The sequence below is a fragment of the Myxocyprinus asiaticus genome, chromosome 42 (genome assembly GCF_019703515.2).
Source record: "Myxocyprinus asiaticus isolate MX2 ecotype Aquarium Trade chromosome 42, UBuf_Myxa_2, whole genome shotgun sequence".
Classification (NCBI taxonomy): domain Eukaryota; kingdom Metazoa; phylum Chordata; class Actinopteri; order Cypriniformes; family Catostomidae; genus Myxocyprinus; species Myxocyprinus asiaticus.
This window is the reverse complement of record NC_059385.1, coordinates 25562316-25579725: the sequence shown is the minus strand read 5'-3', so window position 1 is coordinate 25579725 and position 17410 is coordinate 25562316. Positions and strand designations below refer to the sequence as shown.

At 38.4% G+C, this 17410-nt stretch overlaps 1 protein-coding gene across 2 annotated transcripts; it reads right to left on the bottom strand.

Annotated features, from left to right (window-relative positions):
• Positions 1 to 4986: 4986 nt before the first annotated feature.
• On the bottom strand, positions 4987 to 16990 carry LOC127432379 (ras-GEF domain-containing family member 1B-B-like). Of its 2 annotated transcripts, none has more exons than XM_051683370.1 (14): positions 13889 to 14978; positions 12000 to 12189; positions 11771 to 11893; positions 11105 to 11242; positions 9052 to 9273; positions 8840 to 8914; positions 8513 to 8605; positions 8273 to 8375; positions 7544 to 7623; positions 6362 to 6457; positions 6172 to 6267; positions 5808 to 5931; positions 5586 to 5658; positions 4987 to 5455 (listed from the first exon to the last, which is right to left on the bottom strand). In XM_051683370.1, exons 2-14 carry the CDS (start codon positions 12186 to 12188, stop codon positions 5434 to 5436), a joined length of 1434 nt encoding a protein of 477 aa, XP_051539330.1. In that variant the 5' UTR covers position 12189; positions 13889 to 14978; the 3' UTR covers positions 4987 to 5433. The 2 variants fall into 2 exon arrangements, with proteins under 2 accessions (XP_051539330.1, XP_051539329.1); XM_051683369.1 differs by lacking the exon at positions 13889 to 14978 and adding an exon at positions 16680 to 16990 and having other exon boundaries at positions 4988 to 5455.
• Between the last annotated feature and the right edge of the window lie 420 nt (positions 16991 to 17410).

Below are 17410 nucleotides of genomic sequence, written 5' to 3'. Positions count from 1 at the left end.
CACTTTCTATCATGCCTTTACCACGGAGCTCCGCCGAGGGTTTGATCGCACGGCTCAAGTTCGGGTGGCGGCGAGGGTCTTATCTGGACTGTCTCAAGGAGATCGACAAGTCTCCAAGTATGCGATTGAATTTCCCACTCTAGCTGCTTCTTGTGAGTGGAATGACCACGCTATGTGAGATCGATTTCTGCATGGTCTTTCCGACGACATTCTGGACAAGATTTACTCTTTGGATTTGACTCCGTGCTTCAATTACTTGGTGGATTTGTCTATCTGAGTCGATCAATGCCTGACCCTGCGCCGTCACCACCATTGACGGCGCTTTCCACCCACCCTGGCAGCTGATTCTCCTACTTGTTCTGCTTCCTCAGCCAACTCACCGGTATCACGGCCTGACACTGAGCAGATGCAAATTGCTAGAATCTGAATCTCATGTAGGGAGAAACAGCAACGTCTCTTTAATGGACTATGTTTTTATTGTGCTCGTTCCGATCATCTCTCTGCTTTCTGACCGGTTAAAGACATCGCTTGTCAGTAGGAGAGGGGTTACTGACAAGCGCTACACCTTTGGACAAAACTCCTGGACTTCGGACACTTCTCCTGGCCAGGCTGCAGTATGGATCTGCCTTTCACACGGTTTCTGCCTTGGTTGATTCCGGAGATGAAGGGAACTTTATGGATTTTGATTTGGCTTCTAAGTGGCCACTTCCTATGGTCCAGTTGGATAAACCCATCACCACCTACACCCTAAGTGGTACACTGCTGTCCGTCATCACTCAATCCACAAAGCCGGTCACCTTCGTCTCTGGGAATCACACGGAGCAGTTGCCCTTCTACCTGATCCAATCTCCATTGGCACTGGTAGTGTTGGGGCATCCTTGGTTGGTAACGCACAACCCACACATAGACTGGTCAACCAACACTGTTCTTGTTTGGAGTCCTTATTGTTTGTTGCACTGTCTTAGCTCTGCTGTTTCCCCCATCCAGTCTTGTGTTTCATTGCAGGATGAACCGGCGAACTTATCCGGAGTACCATTGACGTACCATGACTTGAGGGCAGTGTTCAGCTGGTCCCGCGCTGTGACCCTTCCTCCTCATCGCCCATACGGCTGTGCAATTGAACTGCTTCCTGGCACCTCGCTGCCTCGGGGATGGCTCTATTCGCTCTCGGCTCCCGAGAAGGAGGCCATGAACAGGTATATCAATGATTCTCTGGCAGCTGGTCTCATCCGCCCTTCCTCGTCGCCGGCAGGGGTGGGGTTCTTCTTCGTGAAGAAGAAGAATGGCTCACTCAGACCCCGTATAGATTATCGGGGGCTGAATGACATCACGGTGAAAAATTGCTATCCTTTGCCATTGATGTCCTTAGCCTTCGAACTCTTGCAGGGAGCGTCCATCTTTACGAAGTTGGACTTACACAATGCTTATCACCTTGTCATGATAATAATAATTATAATACTATTTTACCTAACTGTTTGTGTATCTCATATGGACCTTCTTAATTACTACCTTTTTTTTTATCAAGTCTTGTGTATTATGGTGCTCCTTTTCACTCTTTTCCCTGCAAATCTGCAAATCTATGCTCTAATGTACTGACTTACTGTACATTTCTTTGCAGATATTTTATTATACATTTTTATTTTTCCATTTTATTAATGTCATATTCTTATTTTACATTTATTTCAGGTTAATACAACAAATTAGTAAATATGTGAGAAGGTGCTTCCTTTAATCAGTGTGTGATATTGCTGCTGGAGGGAGGGAGAGGGGATGGTAGGCAGATATCGCTGATATACACAGGGCCGGCCTGTGGGTTTGTGGGGCCCTAGGAGAAATTATGAAAATGTTTATTTAGAGCAACAGCATCAATGAAAACAAAAAGTTGGCCAGAATGAGTGCAAAAGTTAAAAAAACCAGGGAAAATAAGGTAACTAGAGCAATGTATGATGTATAATTATTTATAAATAAAATCACATACACTATATTGCCAAAAGTATTCGCTCATCTGCCTTTAGATGCATATGAACTTAAGTGACATCCCATTCTTAATCCATAGTGTTTAATATGACGTCGGCCCACCCTTTGCAGCTATAACAGCTTCAACTCTTCTGGGAAGGCTTTCCACAAGGTTTAGGAGTGTGTTTATGGGAATTTTTGACCATTCTTCCAGAAGCGCATTTGTGAGGTCAGACACTGTTGTTGGACGAGAAGGCCTGGCTCGCAGTCTTCACTGTAATTCATCCCAAAGGTGCTCTATTGGGTTGAGGTCAGGACTCTGTGCAGGCCAGTCAAGTTCTTCCACACCAAACTCGCTCATCCATGTCTTTATGGACCTTGCTTTGTGCACTGGTGCGCAGTCATGTTGGAACAGGAAGGGGCCATCCCCAAACTGTTCCCACAAAGTTGGGAGCATGGAATTGTCCAAAATCTCTTGGTATGCTAAAACATTCAGAGTTCCTTTCACTGGAACTAAGGGGCCAAGCCCAGCTCCTGAAAAACAACCCCACACCATAATCCCTCCTCCACCAAACTTCACAGTTGGCACAGTGCAGTCAGACAAGTACCGTTCTCCTGGCAACCACCAAACCCAGACTCGTCCATCAGATTGCCAGATGGAGAAGCGTGATTCGTCACTCCAGAGAACGCGTCTCCACTGCTCTAGAGTCCAGTGTTGGCGTGCTTTACACCACTGCATCCGACACTTTGCATTGCACTTGGTGATGTATGGCTTGGATGCAGCTGCTCAGCCATGGAAACCCATTCTATGAAGCTCTCTACGCACTGTTCTTGAGCTAATCTGAAGGCCACATGAACTTTGGAGGTCTGTAGCGATTGACTCTGCAGAAAGTTGGCGACCTCTGCGCACTATGCGCCTCAGCATCCGCTGACCCCGCTCTGTCATTTTACGTGGCCTACCACTTCGTGGCTGAGTTGCTGTCATTCCCAATCGCTTCCACTTTGTTATAATACCACTGACAATTGACTGTGGAATATTTAGTAGCGAGGAAATTTCACGACTGGACTTGTTGCACAGGTGGCATCCTATCACAGTACCATGCTGGAATTCACTGAGCTCCTGAGAGTGGCCCATTCTTTCACAAATGTTTGTAGAAGCAGTCTGCATGCCTAGGTGCTTCATTTTATACACCTGTGGCCATTGAAGTGATTGGAACACCTGAATTCAATTATTTGGATGGGTGAGCGAATACTTTTGGCAATATAGTATAGTTTAAATAGGGCCTATAAACACAACACCTCGAACTATATATTTTTGTAAACAAATGTAAAGAATAAACACATACCTCTTAGAGAGCTGACATCTTTGCAGATAGGATGGTTTGGTCATTTTCCAGATTAATTACTCATATATATTTTTCATCTTTATATCGCCAGTGTCTTAATTCCTTCCTGTTTAATAATACTGTGAAGAGAAGCCATGGTCCATTTCCCACCAATGCTTTGCGTTATGAATAAATTATGCAGATTAATGTGTACTGCTTAAGATTACTTCTTGACGATTTTAGATGCACTGCTGTTATTTTATTTGTTGTCACTTTCAGTTATTTTTGTGATTATTCAGAGCACATTTTATACGTAATATGATGTTTTTATTTTTCACCATCATTGTGATTTGTACGTTAAATGATCAGGTCCAAGCGTGTTGCATGATACTTTATGTGTAAGATCTTTAAAAACTCATTGGACTGCTGAGAGTTTTAAATACAAAATCATCAGTGTTTCAAATTGTATGATTTGTTCATATGCTTTGCACGTGATCGTGGGGTCCTGTCAGACACGCCGGGGCCCCAGGCGGTCGCCTGTAACCCCTGTAGGACGGGCTGGCCCTGGATACATGCACACTCTGATTAAAGATACAATTATTGATTTTTTTTGTTCATCTGCTGGGATTAATTTGACTACTTTTCACCAGCATGTTATAGTTTGTGAAGGCCAAACTTTCAGGAACATTTTACACTGCGCAATACAATTCTGCACCAAATTCAGAACCTGTTATAAAATACATAACAATATAACTTTATAACATAAATAGCTAGTATGTGCCTTACTTTGAAGTTTATAACAATGATGATAATTCTCTTCAATTGCCTGGTCCAGTTCTTAATGGAAAAACTGGCCTGACCATGTAATCAGTAAAGGAAGAACAATGAATTGAAGCTGCTATAGCGAGCAGCCCCCTCTGTTGGTCAAAATAAACAGCACATGTTAGGCTTTGCAGCTCAGGCTTTCTTGCAATGCTATATTTCACTATGAACGCTGTCTTGAATGCTTGAGAAAAAAGGGGACATTTCGGGGAACAGCTCCAGTTGGGGACAGACCACCAAAAACCGGGACTGTCCCCAGGAAAACAGGGACGTCTGGTCACCCTACCATATTTTCTGAAGCAATATGAAAGGTGTGGGTGGGAAACAGATCAATATATAAGTAAATTTTTGATAGAATTTCTTCTTCCTGCCCAGTAGGGGATGATATGCATGAGGAATGTGAATCACCAAAAACACAAGATGAAGAATGTGAAAGTTAAAATGGAAGCTGACTGAGAAGGAAGGAGAATTTATAGTAAAATTGGACATAAATATTGATGTTTCTCACCCACACCTATAATATCGCTTCTGAAGACATTCATTTAACTGGAGTCATATGGATTACTTTTATGCTGCCTTTAAGTGCTTTTTGGAGCTTAAAGATTTTGGCACCCATTCACTTGCATTGTATGGACCTACAGAGCTGAAATATTCCTCTAAAAATCTTCATTTGTGTTCTGCAGAAGAAAGTCATACACATCTGGGATGGCATAAGCGTGAGTAAATGATGAGAGAATTTTCATTTTTGGTTGAACTATTCCTTTAATCTCTGCACTTATTACCAACATAGAAAAATATGCAGATTAAAAAAAGCACCAGAGGCAGTGTTAAAAGATTTCACAGTGCATGAAAGATGCATAAACACACAATAATAAAGACAACAACCTGCAACCTGGTTAATTCAGAGATTCTTTATTGGGAAACATGTACACAGTTACCACATGGAACTATGATAAACATAAAAAATACCTTTGAATATTGTAACAGTTATGTTTAGTACACAAAAACATTTATTACCATTTACCAAGAGCAAAATCATTATTGCAAAAAACATTACAGAACAGGTCAGCCAGCGACATGCTCTTAATTCACCAAGGAGATTTATAGCATGATAAGAAACACATTTCATTAAAGTTTCTGAGGTACATGAGATGAATACATTTTCATTAGCATAAAGTTACTGTCACAATGAGAAACCAGCCTCAAATTTAGCAATGAAAAATCTCACACACACACACACACACACACACACACACACACACACCAAAAGTTCTTCCAAGTCTTCAGTGCCATCAGTCCTTGTGTTAGGACATAATCCCAAAATCGGCGTTTACACTCTACTGAGAGATGACCTACAGCAATGAAAAACAAACGATTTAAGTGAGTGAGCATTTTATTTGCAGTACTGACAGGTAGATGTCAGTTAAACTTTCAGATAAATAAAGTCTTAAACACAAAACTGCTTCAGGAAAGCGTTCACACCTGAGCAACCGGCGGGTGTCTCTCTCCAGGTTGTTTTCAGGACCTTCACTCTCATATGACGCCAGCTGAAGCTCTACAATACACAGTAGAAGGGAATAAGATTCAGAGTAACTTTGCCTAGATGTGTTTGTTACCCATCAGTGTATATGTTAATCATTATAGAGCCATCACTCTGTAAAATCGATAAAAAAATGTTTTTTAAAAAAAGAGGGACGCGCTCACCGTCCTCACTGAATATCGGTGCACTGATGAGATACTGCAGTGTTTTTCTGTCTCTCTCAAAAGGACAAATCACCTGCCGCCAGGACAGAAACTCATTCACTTGCTTGGCCAGCTCCCAAAATTTCTGCAACCAAAGAAAAGTTTGATTATTAATGCAATACTTTAATGCTGTTGCTTGCCAAGCTACAAACTAACATTTAAGTAGTTTAACTACAGTCAAGCAATCCTTTTGAAGGAGTAGCAAGTTAAAATTACTAACAAAAAGCAGCCAACATTTTGGTGGCTACCACAATCACAATCCAACTAAAAAACAAAAACAATACTGTACAGTATTGTATATATATATATATATAGAAAAACTTACCTCAAAATTTATGTGGCCATTAGGCAATCTATTCACACATCCTTCATTCAGGAAGTAGATGTCTTTAATGAACAGGCTGAAGAATGGGATAACAATCTGAAAAAAAAAAAAGAGAGGAAGTGGGAGAACTTATTTTATACAAAATTGTAACATTAAAATTTTATTTTTAAATGTGAACACACAAAATTACCATTTCTTGGCTTGTGTGCGCTGTACTAGACCTCTGAGTGGCTCCACGCAGTGCAGTTCGGTAGTTATAGAAATTGCTGGATGGGTCCATTTGGTGCTAAAGTACAAAAACAAAAAGTAACATTAATTGTGTACTTACATGCGCCTTCACTTTAATGGTGCACTCAGTAATATTCGTGTTTATGTTGAGCTGACACCTAGCCCAGTTACAGATGACATCGGAAAAATGCGCTATTTGCAGTCAGCCACGATTAATATATTCTGCAAGTGAAAGCTTCCAGTTACAGGGGATTATTGAGATGTGATTAATATTTGGCTGGTTATGTGATCTCAACATGTCCCAGTGTGATTATAACCCACGTAAAGCTGTGATTCAAATCAATAAATACATAGTCTGTATGTGCTGCACACTTCAGGTTGTTTTACTTTATCTCAAACACACACAAGAGCGTGATGATCATGATGAGGTGTTTTCAATGTATGAGCGGCATCACACATTCATTTTGAAGCATGCATCACTTGCAGATTATATATTTATTCAATTAAATCACAGACTTTTGCAGTTTAATCATCACACCAGGACATATCGCAATTTCAATTTGATTGTGCATTCAATCATTAGTTTTTGTCCAAATATGTCATATTCCATAACATTCTGCGTTTTATAGCTAATATAATTTTTATGACTAGATTTGAGTGATTCCGTCCATGTTTTCCACATACTACATGCGGTAGCCGAGGTATAAGCAGACTCCGATCGTTAAATTATTGAAAATTAATTCACATCCTGAGGTGTGAAGGCCGAATCACCATGCTTCCAACTCAGGGTGTGAATTCATTTTCAAAAAAATCAGTGGTCCGACCGTCATCATCGTCTAAAGTTTATAACTCAAATGTTTTTGTGGTTAAAACAACAGCAATGTTGGTTCGAAAAAAATCCCATTTTGTATATCAATACTTCAACTATTTCGTGTTTGACTCCTATCCCGAGTCCCGTTTGTTATAGTACATGTAACAAAAACCTTGTTATCAACACAATCAAATCATTCTATTATATGAAAATATTTTACAAATAATGATTTTCCAGGACATTTAGGTATTTTTCTAATTTTCCATTACTGGAAAACTCCATTGCAAAATTCCAGGTTTTCCAGGATGCGTGGGAACCCTGCTGCTTACTTACTACCAGGATGTCAAACTTGTCCATGTTGACTTTGTTCCAAGTTTTCTTCAGTCTGGATACAGGGTTCATGTTCATCCCAGCTGCAGAGCCAAAAAAAAAAAAAAAAAATGAATGAATGATTTTACATTATTATTACATTTCACACCAGATCAAATTTTGCCTTTAGTAATTTTGAGTTATTTGAGTCAAAATTGTAAGTTGTTATTCACTGAAAATCGTAACATCTGTCCTAGCTCGCATTCAAGTAGCGTTGTCCGATTCGTGAACACCTGGTTTTGTGAACTGGATCAGCCAATCCACTGAAAAGGTCTGACAAAAAAGAAAAAGATTCTTTCACGAACTGGACATCTACTTCTGGTGGACGTCAAGATTTTCAATGAATAACAACTTGAATTTCCCCCCACCACCCCCAAAACAAAGCTATTGTATGATTTCAGAAAACTTGGAAAAGGGCGCACAAGTCATATGGACCACTTTTGTGATACTTTTAATTTTTTTACGTCTGAAAGCTCCAGACCCCTTCCATAGTAACTTGGCAAAGAGTGACCAGTACATTTTCTCATTTTGAGTTTCACAAAAGAAAGAAAGGTTTGGAACTACATGAAGGTGAGTAAATAATGAAAGAATGTAATTTTTGGGGGATTTTTAACTGTAGTATTTGGTTAAAAAAAAAATATATCTTTTTTTTTTAATTCATAGGATATAACAATATAATTCAACAGTACTCACTAATAATGGCCATCAGGGAGTTGAAGTTACCGATGTTGAAGCATTCTTGTGCTATATCTATGAAGAACTCCAACACTCTTGCTCTGTGTTTCTTCTTCACAGGCTGTAGTAGACACACCAGCAGAGGGCAGCATAGTGTCAATTATTACAAATCACTGTACAACTACTTAGAAAACATTGGTGATCACTGGTACGTTTGTAAGTTACAAGGATCACTATATATTTTTTAAATGGTCTCACCATGCAAATTTCTGTGGCTACCAGGTAACTCAGTCTGTTGAACCATTCAACATAAGCCTCCAGGTTACTTACTTTCCTTTTGCTGAAGAAACTCTGAAAAACATTGGTTTGCTTGTCAATCCATTGAAAATAAGTTAAAGGAAATTTCAGGCCACTGCAATCAATCAACTTCTTTCAAATATGTGGATGGTTTTCAATAAATGCACGCCCTTAAATGTGTGCCATGTGGTCTGATATAATTTAGAGTAATTTGAAACCATTTAACAAAGTCAGCCACAATCTATTAACCAGTGTCTTATGTAATCTCTGAGTACAGCTGCTGCTTACCTTATGGTTGTCCGAGGGTCTCTTCTGTGTAAATGTTCGAACAAATTCATCAGGGCCAATATAACCAAGTCTCTCCTAGAAGAGAGAGCAAGGTTTCTAATGAGAATTCATATGGATTTGGAGCAGCATGAGGGTGAGTAAATAATGACAGAATTTTCATTTTCCTTTAAGCACCAATGGACCCAAACACATAGAGGTGTGTTGGTACTCACCATCTCAATATGTGTGAGTTGCTGGGCAAAGACGAAAGGGTCATCGCACAGATTCAGAACACACTCATCTCTGCGCACTATCTGCTGCTTGGACTTCAAGGCGACTGGTCTCTCCAAGGCAGCGGCGGCGCTAGATGTCGCCAGTGACTCTTCGTACTGTCCGAGGGTGGTCAGCTTTCGTAAGAGGCGCTGAATGAGTCTCTGCATGGCTCTCCGTGAGAGCTATACAAAAACAACAGAACCGTTTCCAATGATAGCATTTTAATATTTAGAGGCATTGTCACTCATGTTTGTAGCCAAAAATTACATTTGATAAATTAATGGTGACCGTAAGCAGTGTTGTTGATATTACAGCAAAAAGGAAAAGCATCATGGAGGGCCAAAAACATGCAAATCTGGGCATACATGCAAATCTCATGCATTAACTGCTATTTGGCTCCAAACCTCTGTCATGTTATTGTCTTATATACTGATATATTTGCTCTGTTATGAAACCTAGTGAGCTGTCTACAGAGGCAGCATATTAAGGCATCATATGTGCACTCCTGACACATAGGCTTTTCCATTGGGTAAAAAACATACTTACGCTGACTCCTAAGAAACCATCATTTGGCCAACTTATATTGCATGTGTCCTTCATAGAGAAGACAATCCCTAAACACACTGCGATGAGCTCATTTGATAAAGTAAATAAATACAAGATGCAGGACGAAGTGAGAGTAACGTTCTTTGCAAAAAAAAAAAAAAAAAAAAAAAAAATTTCATTCAATAGTGAAAGTATCAATAAAAAGATTGTTTAGTGTGAATAAAAATGATACATTTTACCCAACATTTGTGTGCTATTAAAGCTTATTAAAGTAGCACACTGTTAGCTTAGCAACATGCTAATGTCAAACTGTTGAATCAATTGCTGTTACTGCGACCTTGTGGAGTTGGAAAAATAGTAATTATGAGTTCAGAGCACATGAATGACCAAGCGTAGTCTTATTTACAAGTGGGAAACTCAGAATTCTAGATGATACCATGATTTATTTATTTATTTTTTTTCTCCCCAATTTGGAATGCCCAAGTCCTTGTGGTGGTGTAGTGACTATTGAGTGCATTACTGCGGAGACACAGCGCATGTGGTTACCCTCCCTAGCAACCGGGCCAATTTGGTTGCTTAGGAGACCTGGCTGGAGTCACTCAGCACGCCCTGGATTCGAACTCGCGACTCCAGGGGTGGTAGTCAGCGCCTTTACTCCCTGAGCTACCCAGGCCCCCGAGTTGCCTATTTTTTACGCTGAAAGGGGCGAGTCGACTGGAAAGATGGAAGGTTTTTTGGCAAACTTCATTCAGCATTCAACTAATAACTCACCATTCAAGGTTTTAAGCACATTAAATAACTTGTTGGATCTCATACATTAAATCATAGGTCATGTAAAAGAGATGCAGGTGTATTCATTATTGATTACATATCGGTACAACAGAAAAACTAACTTTTGCCATTTTTTTTATTTACTTCTTCCGTATTTTGTTTACAACTGAATGTGTGAAATGTCATAATAACAAACCCGAATGGGAAGCTCCGGTTGTAGAACCATTAGGTTGCTACCTATGTAGGCAGTACCCTTACAAGAAATCTAAAACTCTGACAAACTTGGCACAAATTTCCCACTCATTATTTTCACATGTAAATGAGCTTGTGATTCGGTGCAGATGTTTGCAACTCTTCTCTGGTAGTGGAGAACCTGCAGCAAACCTTTGCCAAAAAATAATGAGTGGCGAAATTGCGGCAAGTTTGACAGAACTCTCGATTTTTGTAAGGGCAGGCAGCTCACTAGGTGTTGGATCAGAGCAACTGTAGAAATACATAGTCAGTATAGTAAATTATTCATATAGGCTGTTTAGAATTTAGTCAAACTTATTCATTTATTAGTCAAGATTCCAAACAGCAGAATTTTATTCAAGACATGGGATAACATGATGCAATATTGCAATCATAATGTTTCTGCTAGATCATCTGGATGACATCATCTGTTAGGTCTATCAGTTTAGAACAAAGTTTGCTTACCTCATCTCCAAAGGCAAGGCGATGGGTCATCTCTTTCAGGCTGCGCATCATGCGCTCATCCCTGAAGTCATACGGAAAGGTCTCTGTCCATTCTGTGAGCAGCTGCACGATTTTCGGTGCTATTTCACGTATTCTTTTCTATTGAGTAAATGCAGGACAATTTAACACTTTAAACATGTACTTGTGAATCATTTACACTAAGATTAGTCATGAGTATATCATTTGTTTTAGTCCAATGTCATACAGGGAGTGACTTAATCAAGGGCAGTTCACATATTCATAATTTTAAGGTACACCAGTACAGGTGTGTGCGCTTTTTATAGTAGTAAAAAAAAAGCTGTAATTAATAGCATCAATATAAAATTCAGTCACATGTGTGAAATGCCAGACTTATCACTGGTTATGAATAATCCTAATTTTTGTTTGCGTCTATCAAGTTCCAAATGAAAACAAAAATGATCAAACGATATAAAGTATCTTTAATAAGTAAAGCATGTAATTAACTGAAAAAAAGAAAAATAGGCATTACTACATAGTTATGTAATATGCAAAACATTTTTGAGTTTCCAGCAAAAATAATGTTATAGTGATATTCAGTATGTGAAATACTCATGCCATGATATAAGAATTTGGTCATATCACCCACACCAATGCTACAGCATGTACCTTGTCTGTCTGTGGGTCGCCAACCCTATGGTGGTCCACACACAGGTAGCAAACACGGGACATGAGTTCAAACGGATGCAGGAACAGACGAGAGCTCAGCAGAAAGGTGAAAATATAAGATCTCTGAAAATTGACAATGTTTCAAAACAATCAACAAACTTTTGGCGTTTGCCACCAATTGCAACATGGGTTATAAGATTCTAGAAAATCAGAAAGGGTGTATACTTACGTCAGGATAATAGTCCACAGTAGGGACTAAGAACTGTATCAAGGCTTCCAGAGATCCAGACACAAGCTTGTTATCACGGTAGTGCAACCCTCCATAGTTTTCCTCCACTGATTGCCGGTGACTATGGCTGCTGCTGTAAGTGCTAGGACTGAATTTGCCTGAATATGGAGTTGTCTGTGGCATGTTCATCCTATGGATGGAAATCAGTCAGTCAGCAAAGGAAAGGAAAATTATCACCTACAGCCAGCAAAATGCAGTTACTTTTAGCAAATGTTTTGGCAGGTAATTTTGCTTATCTACTTGCCAATGTGACGAATAACTGGTTAGAAGTTTGGATTGACATTGAACATGAAATGCCATTGCTTTGAATGTGTGTTGATATTTCTAAGAAAAACATTCACATTTTTTTTTTTTTTTGTTATTTCTTTCTTTCTAGTATTTTAATAAAGTAGGACAAGAAACTTAACACAACAACTTTAGAGGCAGCAAAATCTAAACTTTCAAAGAACAACATAAGCAGACCACTGAAGTGGACCAAAAAGTCAATTGTCAAGGCTAGGGAAAGTGTGAATGCAAAAAGAACTATTATTTTTTGAAACACTTCCTCTTAGCATGTTTGTTCAATAGACCTTTTTCAGAGTAGCAAGCCATATTTAATTTTTAACAGGAATGAAAACGAGACTGTGAGGGACAAAAGTAAAACCTCTTCAATAGCATGTACTGTATAAAACTGAATAAATCTCCTAGATCACATCTAGTTTTCACAACTTGAGTTTTTCTATCTACTGTACATTTTTGGAAAGATGTTTTTTCAGTCAGTGTTTCGTCAGCTGAACTATCAATGCCAATTTAACCCCTTAAATGCATGGGTGTTTTGCCAAACACCATAACATACCAAGGGTCTTTAGTGACCCGGCATGCATATCTGACACATAAGGATCTACAAAATGCCCAGATAGTGTCAAATTTCCAAAATATTTTCTAGACAATTAGAAAGTAATAGAATTTTATATTTTAAGATGTATTTTGATGTTTTATTTTTCATTTATCAAAGAGATGCTGAAAAAAATATAGAACAGGATTCATTACTTCCACACTGTAATATCATGAGATGCAACTCAAACACATATTGAGCTACATATAACAAAAAAGAGACACGTATATTTTCTCGGGCACTTTTTGAGTCTAAGTTGAGTCAGCTTGCATAATTTCAGTAGTATATCCAAATGACAATAGCCAAATCACACTGTTCATGTGCTGAACTTGCTATAGTTTACTTCCACATTGCTACTTTGTCAAAGAGCTATGTCAAATGTAAATCAAGTCAGTCACAGAAACAGCACCACCTTGAGAAAGAAGCAGGGTATGAAATTAACACTAGCCAAGTGCCAAATGCGGGTACATTTTCTGTTTGGCCGGTGAATTTCGCAGTGTCACAGACCACTCTGGCGGGTGGCTTTTGCATTCTATCATTCTATGTTAGCTTGTAAAATAAATTTAAACATGTTTAGAACATGTTTTAAACATGTTTTGTCCTCAAGGGGGCTATGTAGGCCTACAGTACAGTCCGTAACACACAGGTGTTTACATAGAACGGCACTATATAGTAGTGCTACTGCTCATCACTCTCAAATGCTGTGTGTCCACTGTCTCTTGGTGAGCGAAGGTGGACTCAGTGCTTTTAATCCTTCAAATGATGATTGCACGCATTCTTTGTGACAATTCTTTAGCTGGGTAAGCAAACGTCAGTAAATCAACACTGTTTGTATACACTGGGCATTTGAAAATGAAGTTGCCATTTTTCCAACTGTATTCGCTCATATTTAAGATGATATCATCATTGCTCGTGTACTGAAAGCTAATAGTAGAAAATACCAGTGGGCACGTACCGTTAGTAGTACATCTCGATGCAAGATGAAAGTAATGTACAGGAGCATTCATGTCATTGGGATGAAGGGAAGACAACTCTTGTATTTACAGTCGATGTGCAAGTAAGTTTTAATTACCCACAACCACACATACAAATCTCTGGTAATGACTGCATTATAATAAAAACCGAATGATTTTCATGATGTTGAGTCTCATTAAGGTTCTTGAACGTGCATTATTCCAGTGATGCAGACAGAAATCCAGTTTAAAATACTCAGACAGTGTTTTCTGTATTATTAAACGCCACAGCAACACTACTGAATCTACAGAGCGAGACAAGACATTAAGCACAAACAGTAAACTGATTCAAAAAGAAATTACTCTTTTGATCTGGTTCTTTTGAGTTAATCAACAACTGTTGTTCGATCCACAAACTTACGACTCTTTAAGCTGGCTCTTTTTAGTGAATCAAAAAGAGTTATGAATCCGTTGCCGCTGACTGAAATTAATTGACTCATTCCAAGTAAACCAAGAATTGTTACTGTGTTGTGTACTTTAGGCTCATGAGAATTACTTACTGGTCATTCATATGACAACATGTACTTTAAAATACAAATTTAGTTTTGTTGTAATATGTGAATAATCTGAAAAATTATTCTAAATGGACTATCTTCTTCTTTCGGCTGCTCCCTTTAGGGGTCACCACTGCGGACCATCCATGATTCGCATAATTGACTTGGCATAGGTTTTACGCTGGATGCCCTTCCTGATGCAAACCCTAGTGGCTGGGGGACTCTCACTCACACCTACGGGGCAATTTAGAGTCTCCAATTCACTTAACCTGCATGTTTTTGGGCTTGTGGGGGAAACCGGAGCACGCGGAGGAAACCTACACGAACATGGGGAGAACATGCAAGCTGATCTTTCTAACAGACAGAAAGAATTTTTTAACCACCTTGGTTCCAGAAGTATTCCAATTTGTTTGTTTCCAAAGGGATTTCATAAAATCCTCTATAAAAGCCACCATGCCGCCCGCATTCTAAATGGACTATCTGGCGATTAAATATTTCATAAATAATAAAACAATACAATTTTTTTTTAAATGCAGTTAACTTTTAAACATGCATGCAGTATTGTTTATTTGTCTCATATGTCTGTAAAATCCAGTTGTGAGATGCAAAAAAAAAAAAAAAAAAAAAAAAAAAAAAAAAAATGAAGGCCGGTAAGAAATCTGACTGGCTGGTAAATTTTTTTCATCTACCAGCCACCTTGGCTGGTGGGCTAAAAAGTACATTTCGGACCCTGGTAAGAAATACATACATATGTATGTGTACACTAACCTTTGTCACAAAGAAAATCAACGTGATATAATAGTAATTTGCATGAATATAGTACTTATTTGTCTTGTAATAAACAAAGAAATTTATATCCTGTAATAGTAAACTCACATAGAAATAATCAATAAATATATGATTTATGAAAGCGCAAAAAAGTTACACTATTACAGATCTCGGGTCTTTAATGACCCCATACACTTTTGGTAAGTAAGCATTTATTAAAAAAATAATAAAAAATAATATATACACACACATTTATTTTTTTGCCTCTTTTTTTGTAACACTATTCAGAAGAGAAAGGTTGAGCGCGTCAATGTTTACACTGGGTTTTTGTTTATTATTATTTGGAAATTATTTTTTATTTTATTGTATATTGTTTTTAAATTGTTTTGGTTTGTGAACGGCGCTTGGTCTGTGCAAGTTTCTCTTGTAAACAATGACGTACTTCCTGACTCCTCCACGTGAGCTTAAGTCATCCCTCTCATGAGCGCGGGTCACAGAGATGTACGGAAGTGAACATTTGTAGTTAAAAAGTATATAAGTATTGTTTCGTTTCTAAAAATAATCAATTGTTTGGGTTCAGAAGAACTTTATTTGTCAACTGGAGTCGTGTGGATTATTTTGATGCACCCTTAATATGCATTTTGGACCGTCAAAAAATGGAGGACATTCATTTGCATTGTTTAAAGGACGAGGCCAGAAATGAAATCCTAAAAGTCTTAAATTCTGTTTTGATGAAGAAAGAAACTCAGATTCATCTTGGATGGGCTGAGGGTGAGTAAATTATCAGCAAATTTTCATTTTTTGGTGAACTATTCCTTTAACTCTCACACTTTTTCATCGCACTGACTAGCCGAGTCGAACAAGTCTCGCTCTTCTCCCTGTTTTTTATTCATCAATCATTAAATATGACACTTCCCTAGATACCTAGAGGCGCGTAGTAAACAACTTAATAGCAATTTAACAACAAATCATATTAAACAGGGAAGAGCTTTGTCTCACTTTATGAAATAGATCGTACAGATATTCTTAAAAAATCGTAAAGATCATCAAAGCAGGAGGAAGGAGCTCGTGCAGTCAGTGTAATTGCACGAAACATATCTTAACTACCACTGACTCATCAGACCAGACTGAAAAATCAAGTGCAATCACTCTTACAAAACATGCATGAGCAACACAAGCGAAAGGTAAACATGTTTGAACAGCCAAAACAGACAGATTTAAAACACTTCTGGCACCAGAAAGATTATTATTAGGGTACTACTGAATTAAAGATACAAAATATGCGGGAAGTAAATCTTTTAAGCGAACAATATTTGCAAGTTTATAACAAGAGCTATATTGCTTGATTGCACGATTAGACGCATTATGTAGGCTATAAATTACAAGGCTTTTTAAGTACGAATGGTAGCTTGATACAGTCACATTAAAAGTTATTTAAAAGGCTGTGATTTACAGAACGCAGTAAACTTACCACACAACTAAAATGACAAAATGAAACTAAAGTTAACTGCTGAGATATCCAAGGAAGTTCAACAAAAAGCCTCCAAAACGCGTCGCGTGCACACCCCAGATCAAGTTGCTTACAATGAAGCGTCGCTGATAGTCTTCTTCTTTAATTTACTGTGTCGCGCAAAATAAGTTATCAATTAAGGGCTAACGTAGCGCTAACTGATACTTTGTAATGATCGATCGTCTCCATTGTTTCTGTAATAATCCAGATCGTGAATATGAGATACGAATATAGAATTCCTTCCACACCAAAGCATTAAAGGAAAACCGGAAAATGCGGTCTCGCCCACAAGGAAAGACTGGCCAATCAGAGATAGGAGCCAACAAATTGAATTTTCCGAGTGATCTTATTGGCCAGTTCGACGTCAATCAACTCCCGAGACGCTCGCTGACAAAAATCAGTAAACAAAAGTGGGTGTAAGTATAAGTTTGTAAGTTTGCCAAGACTACTTCCATCAGATGCTTCGAAAACTACATCAATATCCTGTCATTTTGATTCAGCGAGTTTATATATTTCGTCAGATATAGGCTTATATGCTTTAATATTATAACATTCGTATCATAATATAGCCTAAAGTGAAATACAGAGCTCAGGCGAATACAAATATCCAGTATTCCCAAGGTAAACAAAGCCTTCCCACTTCTAGAACAGCATATTTTTTAATGTCTGTGGGTGTGGTCAATATAGCCATT

What these genes read in the sequence shown, in the direction of transcription:
- LOC127432379 (XM_051683369.1), bottom strand. Translation starts at nt 12,188, where the DNA reads ATGAACATGCCACAGACAACTCCATATTCAGGCAAATTCAGTCCTAGC. An exon ending in TAGCCACAGAAATTTGCATG is followed by an intron (nt 8,376 to 8,512) that starts GTGAGACCATTT and finishes TGTCTACTACAG; the next exon opens with CCTGTGAAGAAGAAACACAG. An exon ending in ATGGCCACATAAATTTTGAG is followed by an intron (nt 5,932 to 6,171) that starts GTAAGTTTTTCT and finishes CTTTGGTTGCAG; the next exon opens with AAATTTTGGGAGCTGGCCAA.